The sequence below is a fragment of the Sabethes cyaneus genome, chromosome 3, assembly GCF_943734655.1.
Source record: "Sabethes cyaneus chromosome 3, idSabCyanKW18_F2, whole genome shotgun sequence".
In the NCBI taxonomy this organism is placed as follows: Eukaryota; Metazoa; Arthropoda; class Insecta; order Diptera; family Culicidae; genus Sabethes; species Sabethes cyaneus.
Genome location: NC_071355.1, coordinates 41195999 through 41214295, shown reverse-complemented (window position 1 = coordinate 41214295; position 18297 = coordinate 41195999). Strand labels below are relative to the sequence as shown.

The following is an 18297-nucleotide window of genomic DNA, read 5'->3' as shown; positions in this document are numbered from 1 at the left end:
TCAAAAGGAACTATGGATGAAAAAGTAATTTTTCCGCTCTAATTAGGATGCACCAGGTAATTACTGCACTGGAGCTCTCGTATGCCGAGAAATGTGAACAGTAAAAAAGCAAAAACAGGTAGGAAAAGCTCAATTTTCGCGAAACATATGTGAACACAGTTTTCCCTTTGACATTGCAATTCACAATCTCTCACTGAGATGTGGTTCGCGACCACCTGCTACAATTCACAGTAATTAGCTGGAGAATCGATCCAAGAGCTTGCGTGTAGATACGAACTCACATAGGGAAAAGTTTCATATCCCCCTATAAATCACTTATCACACGACATACGCTTTCTATTCGGTCGCTTTTCCTACTTCGAAGTTAGTCATCTCTTTTAATGTGAATTCAACGCAGCGACTGCCTACTTGATGTCAGTACTGCAGAGGGTCACGTACCAGAGAGCGAAAATGTGTGCTCGTGAAAATCGGAAAACTCACCACCCGTCGCCCAAATGTCATGGCTTCCCCAGTATGTATTCAGAGTGCGATGTCAAAGTTGAACTAATCAAGCTCCACGGTGGTAGTGCATTCTGTTGATACTGCCAATCCTCCCGTTCTCAATCCACGTCCGAAAGCTTGTTTTGAGGTTGTTGTTGTTTTCGTTTAGCTCCGTGGACTCTATTGTGCTTGGTTGTTGCATATTTTAAGGAGCTGACAGTGCTCTGTTTACCAATTCATATACGATCTGAGTGCGCATGTCCCCACTTCAGGATGGTGTTACACTAATACACACCGACAATGCAGTTGACAGCTCATGCTAGTAGATTTGGGTTTCCGTTCCAGTTGCTCATAGATGGAGTGCAAAATGTCGTTTGCTTCTTATAATTTCTGGTAAGATGATGTTATTGTGCGCTTTAGACAAAGCAATTTCCGATTCAGTTAACTACTAAACTGAACTATTTAATGCTTTTGAACGAGTGAGGTATTGGCGGAACTAGCACTGATTTGCAGGGGGGATATAGCCCGCAGCATTTTTTTGGCCGTTTTATTTCGTCAGCTAATGATGCAGATAAATAGTGTTCTAAAATTATTATTGCCTGTAGTTTTCTAACTATAGTTTTTATAGAACTATAGAACTGCTTTGACCACACCTCGTGATTTTAGTCATGACCTTGAAATGCGGTCAGCCACATATTAATTTTTTTTTTGAAACGATGGTTCTACAATTGATGAAGGGACGGTAAGGGAAAGTAATGAAGAAGGATTTTTTGTGGTTGGAGGAGAAAGAGTGGAAAGAGTGGAAAGGAAGGGGGGTAATAGGTAGCTACGCTTAACAAGTGGTCGTTGTGACTCCTACCTTTTGTACAATGCTAGAAGGTGCATGGATCAAATCAAGTTATAATCTGAGATTATAACCGGACTCGAACCCACAACTCCCGCCAGGGTATATGGCTCGCTGGTACCCGTGTACCTATGAACCACAGAGGCGCTGGACAAAAGGAGTCTGCACAACCCCCCTTATTAATGTAGCGAAGTGGGTTGGGCTATTTTTAGACACAAATTGTGCCTCTTCCTACACCTACTGTAGAAAGCACCGACCGAGAAGTTTAATCTAACTTTGTGTTTACTGGCGGGACGATGACACTATGCAGGCCATTGCGACTTACAAGGTACTCAGGGTTGCCACATGCACAGATTATTCTGTGTTTAACAGATATTTGAAAGAAATCGCCTGTACAGAATCTGTATGCATAGAATACAGATTTTCGCCAAATTACGCAGATTAAACAGATTTTTGAGCTTTTACATGAGAGTGAAAGAGACGGAAATAGTCAGCAAAATGACTCTCTATCTCTTTCACTCTCATTGTTTTGCATTGGACAGATTTTTGCACAGATATTTTTCCTCGCCGTACAGATTGTCAGGTTTTTCCAATAAAAAACACAGAATTATATGTGGCATCCCTGAAGGTACTGCGTGTGAACGCTGAACGCTGTTCGTCTGCTAGCGTGTTAGCCGCGGTTCTCAGCGCGGGGTTTCGGTGGGAGGCCCCGTTCCTGTGAAAATTTGACCAAACCTCGCGATTTTAGTCATGACCTTGAAATGCGGTCAGGCATATACCTATTAATATTTTTTTTGAAACGATGATTCTACAGGGTGGCAACTCAACCAGGAAAACCGGGAACACCAGGAAAAGGCCAGGAATTCTATTTCACCGGGAAAAAACCAGGAATTTTTATCCATAACCAGGAAAAAGTTCTGTTGCTTGCTGACGACTTAATTACTTATGCGTCCATGTCCGCTAGTTCGGCAGAACAAAATGTTTGATTTCCCAAATAATGACAGCAATCCGCCATGGCCTTGATCTGTCGCCAGGAGCGTTTCGAATCAATAGTCTGAATACAGACGACTAGGCTACACCGCCAATAGCCTCTAGATCTGCCTATTCTGTGTTGTCCCTGCGGGTTCCAGTTGACTGTCTTTTTGTAGATTTCGTTCTCTACTCTCCTCAAAACATGTCAGATCCAGACAACGATTGACGAAGACCTGCGGTTATGTCCGCTGAAATACATCAGATCGCGCAGGCAATAGAACGAACTTCACGTTCAAATTGAAAATTCGTGTTATGGTCGATAAGATGATCTGATTTGAGCGCCAAACATTTCCAAAATCCAAAAATCACCGCCGGCCTGGTTTATGTTTCTATATCAGTCTTGGTACCACCGCCTAGGGTTATCACCTTTCAAAGTACTTTATGAGTGATACAGTGCACCATGATACCACCCTAGTTCCCACATTCAGATAGGTTCCATCAGAGCCGGGGTTTAGACCGGCAAACCCTTGCGGTCGCGCTTCGGAGGGGCCTTGCACTTGGTAAAAATATTAAAAAATATTGATAAAAATATTAAAAAAAATCTCAATCCTTGGCTGTAAACAACACAATTGGCTATTCAAAATATATTTGCATGATTTCCATTGTTTCCTTTTCTCTTTTATTTAAATGCAGAGTGTTTAGTGCCAAGAAAAAATCGATGAAAGTGCCAAACGACTCGGCTCAGCCTGTGCGCCAATTGTTTACGGAGGTTTCGATCAAATGGGCACTTAGATCTTTTGAACCAATGAAATCTTCAGGTCCGGATGGCATTCTATCCACTTTTTTCACAGAAAATCACTTAATTATCAGAAGACGGCACTTTGTGCTTTCCTTGATATCGAAGAAGCTTTCGATTACACGTCGTTCATTTCGATTATTACGGCTCTTTTTCAAAACTCAATTCACCACACTCAATGAGCTAGATTCAAGCAATACTTCCTAGCAGAGAAATCACATCATTGGAAGATACGTCGGTCACGATTTCGGCGATCAAATGATGTCCATAAGGTGTTCTCTCCCTAATAACCAAACTGTTATGAGATTATTGCTTAAGCCATCAATGAAGAACTTATCGTCAGAGAAAAGTTTAATGCAGTACTGTCAAGTTGTTTGTTAGGAGGTTTCAAAACACCACCATGTTATAATGCTTACAAGACGGGCCTAATATAAACCCCACAAAAACAGTCGCTATATCATTCACTATTCACATGCTATTTCTTCCCCTATATTGATGGGTGTCAGGCTGAGCTTCAGTAACCGCCTAGATATTGCTATTAAGAAAGCATTCCGTTGAAATCAAATGCAGGGTTGTAGACTAAACAGTTAAACAGTTTATCTTCCAAAATCCTGCAGTAGCTAAAAAACTGCTCAGCTTAACTAGTAGTGAACTACGCACAATCACGGGACTCCTAACTGGACACTATCCCGCTTTTGATCGTTTAAAGAATATCGGATGATTCCGGAACCTGCCGCTTTTGTAATTCTGAACTTGAAAGTTCAGCGCAACTGCCCTGCAATTACGGGGCTCTTGCTTTATCTAGGCATAAGTTCTCTAGGCAAAATTTCTTTCCTAGAGCCCAAATTCTTAAAGTACGTTGATTTTATTAACCATGTAGTACCGACTTAAGGCACAAGATTTCAACTATCTAGCTCAACTCCATCAATGGGCATTAGCAGTCTAGACTAATCTCAAGTTTTTAGTCTTGACCTTGAAATGCGGTCATACATATATATTAATATTTTTTTGAAACGATGATTCTACAATTGATGAAGGGACGGTAGGGAAAGAAATGAAAATTTTTTGGTGAAGGTGGGGAAGAGCGGAAAAGAAGGGGGGGGGGTATTGGTAGCTATGCTTGACAAGTAGTTATTTTGACTCCTACCTTTTGTCCAATACTGGAAGGTGCATGAGTCGAACCAAGCTGTAATCTGAGATTACAACCGGTGTTGTGGGTTCGAATCCGGTTGTAATCTCAGATTACAGCTTGGTTCGACTCATGCACCTTCCAGTATTGGACAAAAGGTAGGAGTCAAAATGACTACTTGTCAAGCATAGCTACCAATACCCCCCCCCCCTTCCTTTCCGCTCTTCCCCACCTTCACCAAAAAATTTTCATTTCTTTCCCTACCGTCCCTTCATCAATTGTAGAACCATCGTTTCAAAAAAATATTAATTAGCAGTCTGTAAACTGTGATAGAGCAATCGGAGCCTACCTCAAAAGATGATCATTAAGACTATTACAGTGGTCTTTTAATCCAAAAAAAGCCTCACTGTTTAATCTGCACAGGACCTCGCGCGTTGTAACGCCGGTTCCCTTCATGGTGATTTACTAAGATGCCTTGAATCCACTCCACAGAAAAATCCAGACATTGCTGAAGAGCTGATGCAACATTGACGGTGACAATACTGGGTAAGCTTTCAGCATCTCGGTTGACATGCAGAATTTTCCTGGTGCTCTGCAAGACTTTATATTTTTGAGTGCTGCTTCAATTTGAACTAACAACAGCACCTAGGAGCTGATACGGTCGATGCTACGTAGTGTGGGCGTCATGCGCTGCTGATTTTGTTGACCTGCGATATTTGAGACTCCGAATAGTTATTTAAATGTACAGTTCAACGGTTAAGCTTGTCTGTACGGTCGATTAGTTATTGGCCAGCTCTTCCGTTAGCGACATTCTAGCATTGGTGCACACCACTAAGGCGATAAAAACTTTCTACATGTCCACTTTTATTAAGTGGATATGTCTATTGGCGGTGGTCCTTTCTTCTTCCAATCCTGGGTTTCGCCGTGTTTGGAATCAGGTAACGGTTGTTTTCATTGTGTATCCATTTCCATCTCATCAAGGCCGCGTGAGCTCCTAGGACCTCGAATAGTTACAGTATTTGGAGCTACAGGCGGCTAAGCCAATTGAGCCAAGTGGCCAAAAGAGGCAACTTACTTCGCTGGGCAAGGGTATGTAAAATAATCTGTGGCCACATTCCACAATTTTGAATTTCACCAAATAGAATAGAAAGCTTTCAGTTCGAGCAATAGAATGATCTGAGTAGTTTTAGTTTTAAATCAAAGTGCGAAATTTCTTTTTAAATGAGTTAATCGTACTAGATTAAGGTAACTTATAAACGAAACGGGTGATTCCAAGCCTTTTCAGTGCAGCAAATATAAATTTCTATTTTTACTCCTTCGTATTTAGTAAAAAGGGAATAGCTAAATCGATAAACTTTCCAGCATAATATTCCACACACAAAAAACTTTTTTCTTCTTGTAGCTAATTTTAAGTTATATTCACCAACCAGGAATTTTTCTAAAATCGTCCAGGAAAACCGGGAAAAACCAGGAATTTGAAATCACCAATTGAGTTGCCACCCTGATTCTACAATTGATAAAGAGACGGTAAGGGAAAGTAATGAAGAACGATTTTTTGGAAATGGAGTGGAAAGAGTGGAAAGGAAGGGGGGGGGGGGTAATAGGTGGCTACGCTTAACAAGTTGTCGTTCCTACACCTACTGTAGAAACCACGGACCGAGAAGTAACGTTGAATAGGTAGACTATGACTATCCTTGAATTCAGGATGGCAAGGTTCATAGACGTACAATATCAGTAGTATTTTCTATTTTGGTCGTCACATTAAAACAGTATCTCTACAGGCTATGTATGAGAGTTAACGAGTTTCAATATAACAAACGAAAATAATTTGAAGATGTCGTATATTGAATTTTTCATTTAATGCAGGGGAACGATGTGGTATCCTGGTATTTATAGCATATTAGAGGATTTGCATGGAATGTGTAATGTTTGTTATTGACAAAATAAGTTGAGTCGGTTGACAGCTTGCCGCATAAATGGGATGAGTTGGGGAGAGACGTCTACAGTGAGACACTTTTTTTCCAAAAATTAAAAAAAAAATTTGATGATAGCTACCAACGACCTCTTTAATTCATTTGAAAGGTATATTCTTCTAGTTGTCTGAAAAAAAGTTCCAATCGTTTTGATTATAAGCTAAATTAGTTATAACTAAAAATGTAAAGGTGTAATTTTGTGTCACTGTTAACCACCAGGTGGGAAGAGTAAGACAACGAGTTCCGATACACCTTTTTGAAACGAATTTAAACCATATTTTTGGGTGATAAATAAAGAATAGTTTAGAGGTCGTGCTGTGTATTGTGTCTATAATGTATAAATGATTGTTTGGCATGATTGCAAATTTCGGTTATTTTCACATATACATTTACACTCATATAAAGGACAAATCCTGGATATCTGACTTTTAACTTACACTTCAGAATTCATTTACAGTCAATCCCTATTGATTGATTTGCAATTGAACACAAAAAAAAATCATAAAAATTTGTATGGCGAAAGCTATGTCTCTGTGTCTCACACGTTGGAATATTTTATGAAAAATAGAGAAATAGCGAAGTTAGCGAACAATTCGATTGTCATATTTTTTTTTGAATATTAATTCTTATGGCTATGTGATGCCATCCAGCAATTAATTTTAATTTGATATGTATTTTGCTGTAGAAAATCACTTGAAAATCATTGCAAAAGAAATTACTTTGACCCCTCCAAAACTGATATTTATTGAAAAATGAACCAACCAACCAACCATTAAACCAATCAACAAATTTTTCTCAAACTACATTATACAATGTAGGTTCACAAAATTCACATTCCATGAAAATTGCATGGATTTTGAATGTCGTAGCTATTACCGTTGACTCATTATTCTTGTTGTCTCACTGTTGACTACTCTCCCCAAGTCGATTTGTATTAGAAGCTGAACCGCAAGACGTCATAATCATAAGTAAAATTTCATGATTTTTAGTACAGATTAGATTGATTTTTCTTTCGCAATTAAGGTTTAAAATCTTTTCTAAATTAATCTTAATTTATCTACTCAAAATTTGTTTACAACGATACGATGATGTCATCATGAGAGATAAATAAGTAAATAACATAATTTGTTTAGCCTTCTCTAAAAAAGTTTGTTTCTCGATAAATGCCACACTCGGCCTATTCCTATCCTCATCTGTTACAACTTGTCACAAAATTTCATTTTTAAAATGGGTGAGTTTCTCCTTTTAAAAATTATTGCAACGACCTTAGCAAGATTGTTAACATAATATACCGGACCCGTTTTTTTTTTCAAGATACAGATCCATAATGGCAGAATTTTTAATCAAAAGTTGGGTGCTTTGTTTAGTCTCTAAAAAAATAAAAAAGGACGCAATGGCATGGCAAATTTACTCTTTCAACCAAATGTAAATCATTTAATCAATCTTTGAGTCAGGATTTTACAGTAAATCATCTTTTAAAGGCCCTTTTAACAATGTTCCGTCAGCGAATCTAATGTATAAAACAAAATCGGAACTAGAACTGAATTCAGAATACTCAAGTTAAGTTTTTTTGCTCATAACAAAAATTAAAATAATCTAGTAGACTAACTATCACAGCGTAATCAATTCTGTCTATCTCACAGAATCGATGAGGCGGAACTGAGAGTTAACGGTTTAAAATAATGACTTCATTATACGTACGGTATACAAGTGAAAACATTAAAATTATAGGGTTCCAAAATGATTGATGGTTTCGATGACAAACATATATTTCAACTTCAATTGGTTGCTCGTGCATCGGGTCGGACAAAAGAAATTGTAGACTTCAAATGTTCGACATTCAAAGTTCCATTCAATATTATTTCGCGTATCACTAGTAACGAATCACTATATCCAACTTTAAGTATTTAAAGCTTGTGGCAAGCTATGCCAATAAAATATATTATTTAAAGTTATTTTTTCAAAAAATAAATAGATCAAATCAATAAATGGTTGTACATATTTAAGCTGTTAAGTTTTACTAAAATTAAACCAACAGGTTAACATTTCATCAGTGGTCAATCGGTCAATGGTCAATTCATCTTGGAAGTGACTATAGTTACTGACATATTGCAATTTTTCACATATCGTCATTTGTTATTCCTAACGGGACTAAAGGCGCTAAGATTGCTTTTATAAATTATTCACCAGCAAATCGTAATCGCTTTATAATCGGCAATGTCAAAGGTCATTAAGCAAGGTAATTTTTAGCCATAAAATGTGCAATAAATTCCACCAACCGCAACCAATCAAGTATCATTCAATCAATAGCACTCTACTCCCGAATGACGAACGATTTAGTCAAGTTTGAGTCCTTCATCCGCGTGCCGGAGATTTTCTACGACATGATAGGAATCACGCGGTACGGTGAGCCACGCCATACGACGAGGGCGCGCTTGAAGCAGCTCTTCTTCTGGAGTTCGTACGCCAACACCATATTTTGCCTGATAATCGAGCACATCTACTTCATCAAAGCGGCCGGGAATTTCACCAACTTTCTCGAACTAACGGCACTGGCACCCTGCATCGGATTTACGGCGTTATCGATTGTGAAAATTATGACCGTCAAGCTGAACGAGGCAAAGCTGAACCGAATCCTGGACCGGTTGAATGATCTGTTTCCCACCAGTCACCTCGATCAGGAACGATATCGTACGTTTCAGTACAATCTGGAATCGCAGGTTGTTATGAAGTCGTTCTCCATTCTGTACATGATACTGATTTGGATTTTCAACCTGCTGCCGCTGGTGTCGATGTTGGTTAATTATTTGGCCAACGCGGTGTTGGAGAAAGAGCTGCCCTACTTTATGTGGTACTGGTACGATTGGAATAAGGAAGGTTACTACGAATTAACCTTCTTCCATCAGATTTGGGGTGGTTTTGATTCGGCTGTGTTCAACCTGTGCACGGATCTGATGTTTTGTGCGATAATTTTGTTGCTCTGTCTGCAGTTCGATATCATCGCGTATCGGTTGAAGAACGCAACAAACGACTATCGGGAGTTGGTTAGCTGTATTGAACTGCATCAGGCCGTTGTGGATTTAAGTGATCAGTTGGAAAGTATATTTTCCCCTTCAATTTTGGTTAATTTCGTCGGCAGCTCCGTTATTATCTGCTTGGTAGGATTCCAAGCAACGTCGGAGATTAGTGCGTTCGATTTATTCAAATTTATTCTGTTCCTGATATCATCGTTGGTGCAAGTTTTCCTACTGTGCTACTACGGAAACAAACTGATCGAAGCGGTAATTATTTATTGTTGATAGTTGTGACTTTATTTATTTGTTTATGCAAGTGTATAAAATTAATCTAACAATAAGCTTATTTGAGTTTTGTAGTTTTGTAACAATAATTGAAAAATTACATTTCCCATTCAGCACTTGAGCGTGTTTATCATAAGTCATTTATTAAGTCATTAAACAGACAAACAAAACTATACAAATAGGAATTCGCGTAAATGAGGAAAGTCCAAAGCAAAATCTTGGTTGAAAGCGTCTTTAAAACATGAATTTTCTCTATCGACACAGCCTTTGCAACCGATTTGCGGAGTACAAGACTCTAGAAGCATTGCCTAGCCGAGATTCAAACATATGACGACTGGCTTGTCGGGCCACCATCGTACCTCGAAGCCAACAGGGCAGATGAGGAAAGTGCGTAGATCATGTATCACGCACGTATGTATTTGCAAAAATTTCTCACGCAGGTTTTCTTTTCAAATGTAACAGTAATTGAAAACTCATAAATCACTGCTATTTTACAGCGATTTCTATGTAAAAATGTCTATGTAAATAAGTCTCTTAGAAGATAAATGCAAATTTAGTTTAAAAATTAAAATAAAAAAAGAGTCTGTGTCTTAGAAAACAATCGGCGGTTTGGCGTAGGACTACGACTGTAAGAACAGTTTCTTTTCATGATTTTAATACCATGGACCATAAATTTTTCTTACAAGACATCAGTACTGAATATATTACATCAGCATATCCACACAATCTTTCGAAATGAATCCAGTGCTGTTGGAATGGGGAAACTGTGACTTTTTTCGTAAAATAACATTAATTCGTTTTTTTTTGTTTTTTGAAACGATGATTCTACAATTGATGAAGGGACGGTAAGGGAAAGTAATGAAGGATTTTTTTTCCGGGAATGAAGGGTTAGGGTGGAAAGGAAGGGGGAAGGGGGTAGAATCATCGCTTCAAAAAAAAAAAAATAATATATGCCTGACCGCATTTCAAGGTCATGACTAAAGTCACGAGTTTGGTCAATTGTCATAGGAACGGAGCCTTTCTTCGAAGAACCGCGCTGAGAAACGCGGACTAACACGCTTTCGGACGAACAGTGTCACACGCAGTACCTTGCAAGTCGTAAGGGCCTGCACAGTGTCGTCGTCCTGAAAGTAAAAACACGTTAGATTTAAACTTCTCGGTCGGTGGTTTCTACAGTAGGTGGAGGAAGAGGCACAATTTGTGTCTAAAATAGGCCAACCCATGTCGCTATGGTTAATAAGGGGGGTTGTGCAGACTTCTTTTGTCCAGCGCTTCTGTGGTTTAAAGGTACACGGGTACCAGTGAGCGACACGCCCTGGCAGGTGTTGTGGGTTCGAATCCGGTTATAATCTCTGATTGCAGCTTGGTTCGACCCATGCACCTTCCAGCATTGGACAAAAGATTGGAGTCACAACGACAACTTGTTAATCATAGCTACCTATCACCCCCCCCTTCCTTTCCACCCTTCCCCATCATTCCCGGAAAAAAAAATCCTTCATTACTTTCCCTTACCGTCCCTTCATCAATTGTAGAATCATCGTTTCAAAAAAAAAATATTAATATATGCCTGACCGCATTTCAAGGTCATGACTAAAGTCACGAGTTTGGTCAATTAATTCCAGTAAATTCCAGCCCCCTTCAAACTTCGTCGATTTTTGCCATTTCCGGAGTGATTTGCGATTAGGGCGTAACTAGCAAAATGTATACAATGAGGAATATCACTGTGATAATTTGCAAGTACATTTTCAAGTCGTAATTCAAATGAAAGTGAGAAAAATCGAGTTTAAACACATAAATTGGTGTAGAATAAAGCAATCTTTCATGCTCAAAATCTAAGTTAACTACCCTTGAAATGAGCCTCAAAGCATTTTGACAATCACCCTTATTCTGCGAGTCACGTGTCTCAATACGACAATTCTGACTCGCCGGGACTCGCTACGGCGAGTCGAGTCACCTAGGTGACAACCGTGTCACCTAGGTAACAAACCCCTGGACGGTTAAGGCCCTAACCCAGCGAGGTCATGGCGCCGAGCAAAGCCGCATTCGACTTTGCGCGCCTCCATATAGCCAATAAGATGGGCCAAATACCAAATACCAGTCTTTGGTTACACCCTCAGTTGTGTGCTAACAGGGAAAGGGGGGCACGTTGTGCTTGCGGGTAGCGTGGCGCAGTGGTGTAAAGAGGCGAGTGGGGCTCAACTCCTATAAGCCAGCTGCGGACGCCGTAGTGTCCTGTTAGAGCTCAGGAATTTAAACGAAAAAGCCGGGTCAGGAGTGCCGTGGGCACATTAGGATCGGTTCCAGGAAGATCCTAATTATGGTGTACTGGACGGGCGAGAAAAAACGTTTGGATTCGGCGCTATAGGGCTGACGGCTGTGCTATTCTACTACCTTAGGTAAGGAAGGGTGGTACCTTCCCGAAACGGCAAGTAGGCTAATGGTACAGCTGCCTTCCGTCCCGTTAAAACCGCGGCTGGTCTTTAGGTACGTTGAAAGCTCGTCACTCACGTCAAAGTGCGGTGGTGTAGGCTCAGAAGATACATTCCTGACTAACGCTGATCGGATGCTGACACCCCTGCCCCTATGAAAGGTAGGGGGAGTGTCTCTAGCCATGGCCTCACTGCTGCATAGATCACCATGGGATCGTTAAGGCGACTACACAATACGAGCGGAGATAGCGGTATAGAGTTGGGACCCACAAGAATTTTTTTTAAAAATTTGTACCGAGGACACGAATGCGGATGCTACTGGAGGCACAGATGATATCTTTGCCAAAAGTAGTAAGCTGGCGAGATCACCGCCGGCAAAGATAGGTAGCCCCCCGTTACCGGATGCGCAACCCAAGAAGGGAAGTCCGCCGAAATCGGAGGCACATCCCAAACAGGGAAGCCCCTCGAAAACGAGGGCGATACCGAAAAGAAAGTTGACTCCACCAAAGTCTAACACCCCAGTTAGAACGCCGGTGGCTACCGCTGCTAGCTCAGCACTACGTGGTGCATCCTTTTGAGGCGGGGGTTGGTCTTCCTCCAGCCAGTAGCAACCTGCCAGTAGCTGGAGGAAGCCAAAAGGTTGGTGGACGAGTTGTACTCGTTCATCAACTCTAGGTCAAATGTCCACCTCGACATTAAAAAGCTGGCGGTGAGCCTCCGCTCTACCGTCATAGCTGCCGAGGTGGAGAGGCAGGAGCTTCTGCAGCGATGCGAAATCGCCGAAGCTCGGGTCGTAGCCGCTAAGGCTGTGGCCATGCCTAGTCAGGCGCGTACGCCGCTTGCCAAGCGCAAGGCGGCTATGCTTGACCATGGACCAACGCTGGTGGTCAAGAGGCAGCGGACCTTGGATCGCGCCTCTACCAGCGAACACGTGGAGGTGGTCCCGGACGGCATAAACCACCTAAACCGCCCAGGCCGAAACCGAGCGAGGCTGCGGCTGCAAAGCCAAAGCCAAGGCGTGTCCATAAGGGCGACGCCTTAGTAGTGAAGCTGACAACCCAGCTAACATTTACGTACGTATATCAAAGTGAAAAATGTGAAATATGTACCGATATATATCTTGAAAAATCGCACTAGATGCATGAAAACAGCATATGCGTACTATTTTGGAGGCGATATACGTACTGCAGATTATTCGCAAACAATTCACATTCATAAGTATTTGTATACGATGAGATCCGACTCAACATGATTAGTTCCATAATGCTATACAATTCTGTTATGAAAATCGTATGTAAATCAGTCGTTATCATTTTGTACGATTGAATATAAACTAGGGTGCGATTTAATAAGCTGGACGCAGCTGGAGAAGCTGGATTTGTGGACGATTTAGATTTTAGGATGATTTTCATATATTGATATACGATTTGTGGTTTGCTGGCAGGTAATCTGTCGTACGCTGACCTACTGCGTAAGGTTCGGGTGGACCCCAAGTTGCAGGAGCTTGGGGCCAACGTAGTGAAGACCCGCTCAACTCAGACCGGGGATATGCTCATCGAGCTCAAAAAGGACCCAACGGTCCAGAACTCGAAATACAGGCAACTGGTTGAGCAGTCCCTGGGCGAAGCGGGCCAGGTCAAGGCGCTGTCGCAGCGTGTTCTTGTCGAGTGTAAAAACCTCGACGAGATTACGACGGCAGTTGACCTGAAGGATGCTCTGCGGGATCAGTTTAATGTTGATGTGGCACCCGCAGACATCCGGTTGCGGAAGGCATATGGAGATATGCAAACCGCAACCTTAAACGTGCCAGAGGCAATCGCCAACAAAATGTTGGTGTCTGGCAAAATTAGGGTGGGCTGGTCAGTCTGTACATTGTCCCCGGCTGTGAAACACCTATCATTTTTGCGTGTTTATCAAACTAGAACTACCTACGACTCGTCTCATTGTATTCTAGCTTTTGAGCAAATAACAATCAAAATACAGACTTTAGAATTTTTTGTAGGAAATGTGTTTTTACGAGTTTTTTAGAATGTTTTGAAATTGATTTTTTTGTGCATCAAATAGAATAGAATAAGACAGTAAAATGCATATAACCTTAGTTTTGGACCCCTTTTCTAAGTGAAATAAATTACTCAAAAAACCTATACCTATAAAAATGGATTTCTGTCTGTCTGCCTGTCCGTATGTTCCTTATAGAATCGAAAACTACTGAACCGGTCGGCGTGAAAATTTGCATATAGGGGTTTTTGGAGCCAGGGAAGGTTCTTATGATGGTTAGAGACCCCTCCCCCCACTAAGACGGGGGTCCCATACAAATGAATCACAAATTTCTGCATAACTCGAGAACTAATCAAGCAAATGGAACATGATTTTACATGTGGGTGTTTTTGGAGACAAGAATTTTTTCTATAGTGAATTAGGACCCTTTCCCACTTTAGCAGCGGGGGCTCCTATACAAATGAAATACAAATTTCCTCATAACTCGAAAACTAATTAATCAAATGGAACCATATTTGGCATGTGGGTGGTTTTGGAGGCATGATTTTTTTCTATGATGAATTGAGACCCCTTACCTATTTAGGAGGGTGGGCTCCCGTACAAATGAAATACAAATTTTCTCATAACTCGAGAAGTAATCAAGCAAATGGATTTGGTATGTGGGGGGTTTTGGAGGCAGGATTTTTTTTATTGATGGTTTGAGACCCCTTACCCCTGTGGTAGGGGGATAAGGACTCTCATACAAATAAAACAGAAGTTTTTGCGTAACTCAAAAACTAATCGAACTCGAGAAATTTTAGACTCTTTCATAAAACATTAATCAATAACAAGACCACCAAAAACTATCAATAGTAACATTAGATATTTCAGCGCGAGACCGCGCCACAAGCCGCGAGTGTTGCCGGCAACCTGCCGGTCACTGTGGGGAGCAGTCCCCCGTAGAGATCACCTCTATCTAGGTTTATTTATTTTCCTAAATCTACTGACCTCTATTAATTTCCCCTTCAGTTGGGTCACCCCTGCGAAATGGTACCTTCTACGAAAAGATTTTCCGTGAAATGGTACATCCCGCGTAAGGTTTTTCGCGAAATGGTATTCTGCGAAACTCTATATTCCGCGTTATGGTCAACCGAGAATTGGTGTTCCGCAAAATGGTATTCGGCGAAATAGTTTGTAATGATGGCGAATATTGAAATACTATCCGCTTTATTTTATCAGGCTAAGCAATCGGGGGAGTTGTTTTCTACTTTACTGTGAGGAATATTTGTATATTAAAACACCCATGAACTCCCCAAAGACTTACAAAACTCGAAATTGTGACAAAGGTCATCCGAGATTCACGATTTATGTACAACACAGTTTAATTTGTGGCAATACGAAGTTTGTCGGGTCAGCTAGTATTATATAAATGTTTACAAACTGGCGTCTGCCAGTGAAACAGCTATCACTGTCATTTTTATTTTTATATGTACTCCTTAAGGGGGTGTATCTTGGGGGAGAGCAGCTATGAGCAGATAATCTCACTTGTTTTTTATGAATCAATTTATGCTGTATGCCACTTTGTACAACTTAGGGTAGAACACTATGGAAAATTTGAAAAAAGTTACTATGAAGGCAACCGTAGGTGAACATGTAGAAATAAAACAAAACACAAGTGATAGCTTCTAAAGAGAAAATGGTAGATCTATACTATCTTCGACGAAAATGTGCAAATTTAATTCGACTACCAATTTCTTAGAACATCTGAAAGGCGTACGAAGCGTCCCGAGCAGGAGCGAAGAGTAAAATAATATAAAAACAATATCAAACTGTGTTATAATGCTATATTTTGTTATTGGATAGATATGGAGACACATTGATAACACATTTTGGTATTGAGTAGATATTTAAAACAGTGGTTGTAAGATGAGTTTAATAACTGATTTTGTTATCATATCTCATTTTGACCTGAAAACGACATTCGAAATATTTCATAAATTTTTTTTAATGATTAAAGAAATTTTTGGATCATAAATATTTTATAAAACGATTTTTTAATATCTCATATGCTACTACATTTGTTATTCAATACCTTAATAATACTAAAATATGATATTCTAAACTCTGAATACGGTCATGTTATTGCTTTGTTATTCAACTAACACAAGTAGTAATCTTTTGGCCTTAAAGGAGCAAAATTTTGATATTTTTTGTTATTTTACCAACTATGTCAGCCAAAACAAGACCAAATTTTGATATGAGTTATTCGATTTCCATAACACATTTTGATATTATTGTGCTCTTCTCTCCTGTTCGGGGTTATTAAAGAGCTAGATCGAAAAACCTATTTTAAGGGTGTCCCTAAGTGTTGGGCTCTATAACTTTTCCCATGTAAGAAATAGAAATTTTCTGTATTCAACAAAGTTTCTTAACGTTTGTTTTTCTACAAATTTTCTGAAGATAGCAATCATTTGTGACTTAAAATAGAAGGAAAATATTTTTTGTGTCTGTCTAAACCCTAAAGTCCGAATAATTTTTCACCACTAGCCAGTGTTTTTTAAATGAAGAAACCTTTCTGAAGTAACTACCATGCTATGTCTTACGGTTTCGATGCTATTACTTATGTCTCACTTTTTTGAATTCGTCCCGCCATGCGCCGTGACGTTACAACGCGAGCTTCAACCAGTTGTAACTTAGGTTCTACTTAACTTATTTTCATTCTTTAGACATATTTGAGTACAAAGAGAATTAGGATTATTAGATTGTTTGAATTTGTACTTTTCTGCGAAAGCGAAAAACTACATCTTTTTCGTGACGTTACAACGCAAAAAAGGCCCGCAGAATGTGTCAACTACTTAGTTAATGCCTGATTGTCTTACAAAAACTTATTTATAAAATTTAAGAGATAATAAAACTAGATTGACTGTTATTCAAAAATTTCAATCTCAAACCAGTTAAAAATATAAAATTTAAATACGCATATATTTTATCTGGTGGATAATGATAAAAACTAGAATACTGATTACTGGGTATCAGTAACGAACGTGATGAACAAAAGCATCACCAATCTCTTGTTTATTAAGCGAATTGTGCTAGCGCGCAATTCACCTATTTTGAGTCAATAACACCACTCAATGAAACCTTTAACAATCTCTACCTACGTCTATCCCCAGAGCTCCCAGATTGCCTACAGTGCCTTCGAGGGAAACTGGTACATGGCGGACGCGCGTTATCAGAAATCACTGCTCTTTGTAGTTACTCGTGCCGGAAAGTGGCAAAAACTAACGGCGATGAAATTTTCCGTCGTTTCCCTTGCCAGCTACAGCGCGGTAAGTGAAATTTGTGTTTCTAAAATAATGCCACACGTAGACCTACTTTTATCCAGGATGCCAGTGACCATGCGTCTCCTTCAGTTAACTATGTTAAGGGAACGCATGGTATTCTTTTCTTCTGGAAGTCATCACTTCAAAAGAATAATTAAAAGTGTGTTTTTTTCAGATACTAAGTACATCATTCTCCTACTTCACATTGCTGAAAACCATATACGAACCGAAGTAATGGAATTGCAGATTATCGTAGAATACCACACGGCTGTTATATTTCTTCACTCTAGTCTATAGCACTCTAATAGCCAGCTTATTAATCTAATAAATCGCCGAACAAAGTACGATTATACCTAGAATAATCTTCTTAGTAGAAAGCAATTGAATACAATGTATAACATAATCTCGTACAGAACCTGTTTCCAATCGATTTATTGATTAAATAAAGATTTTCAAGCATCTTGCGCACTGGTTAAAATTCAAAGCACTCATCACTGAAGGATAGCACGCGGTTATCGGAAGTGCAAATCAGCAAAATTCTCACGTTCCCGTCTTGGTCGTAAGTATAGTAGAACCAAGGCTTTCTACTACGAGCGGGTCCCCGGAGCAATCAACTCGTACACACATGCGCAGGCTGGGGAACTATTTTTAGACCGGGTACTTGTCACAATTTCAAAGCAGACCCTTCTCGAAACTTCGAACCATACGGTAATGGTTTTACACACAGCCGAACAGAAGAGGTACTTTGCTGAAAAGTATCCCTTCATCATAATGATGCGGTTCATCATCATTGCCGCATCGCAACCTCGCTAACAACTCGCAGCGAAGTCAATTCTTTGATATAATTAATACGGTATGCTCTACACTTTTGTAGTACTCGTAGCCATGTACCTACTACTATTAACTAGGCGGAGGCTGCCCTGGTGTTAGCTTCCGATGGCGAGTCAAAGGAAGTTGACCCCGAAAGGAGGTGACAAGCGGGTAGCATCATTTTCAATGATAAGAGGTTGGTCACACAATGGCAATGACGTAAATTCAGATTCGCAAGTGCGGTATAAATATAGTTTGCTTGGAA

At 40.0% G+C, this 18297-nt stretch overlaps 1 protein-coding gene across 1 annotated transcript; it reads left to right on the top strand.

Moving 5' to 3' along the window:
- Window positions 1-47: 47 nt before the first annotated feature.
- Window positions 48-17457, top strand: LOC128739502 (odorant receptor 85c-like). Its single transcript, XM_053834996.1, has 6 exons — window positions 48-56; window positions 5004-5159; window positions 8421-8433; window positions 8505-9475; window positions 17073-17228; window positions 17398-17457. Exons 1-6 carry the CDS (start codon window positions 48-50, stop codon window positions 17455-17457), a joined length of 1365 nt encoding a protein of 454 aa, XP_053690971.1.
- Window positions 17458-18297: the final 840 nt, after the last annotated feature.

What these genes read in the sequence shown, in the direction of transcription:
- LOC128739502 (XM_053834996.1), top strand. An exon ending in GAAACAAACTGATCGAAGCG is followed by an intron (nt 9,476 to 17,072) that starts GTAATTATTTAT and finishes GTCTATCCCCAG; the next exon opens with AGCTCCCAGATTGCCTACAG. An exon ending in CCCTTGCCAGCTACAGCGCG is followed by an intron (nt 17,229 to 17,397) that starts GTAAGTGAAATT and finishes TGTTTTTTTCAG; the next exon opens with ATACTAAGTACATCATTCTC.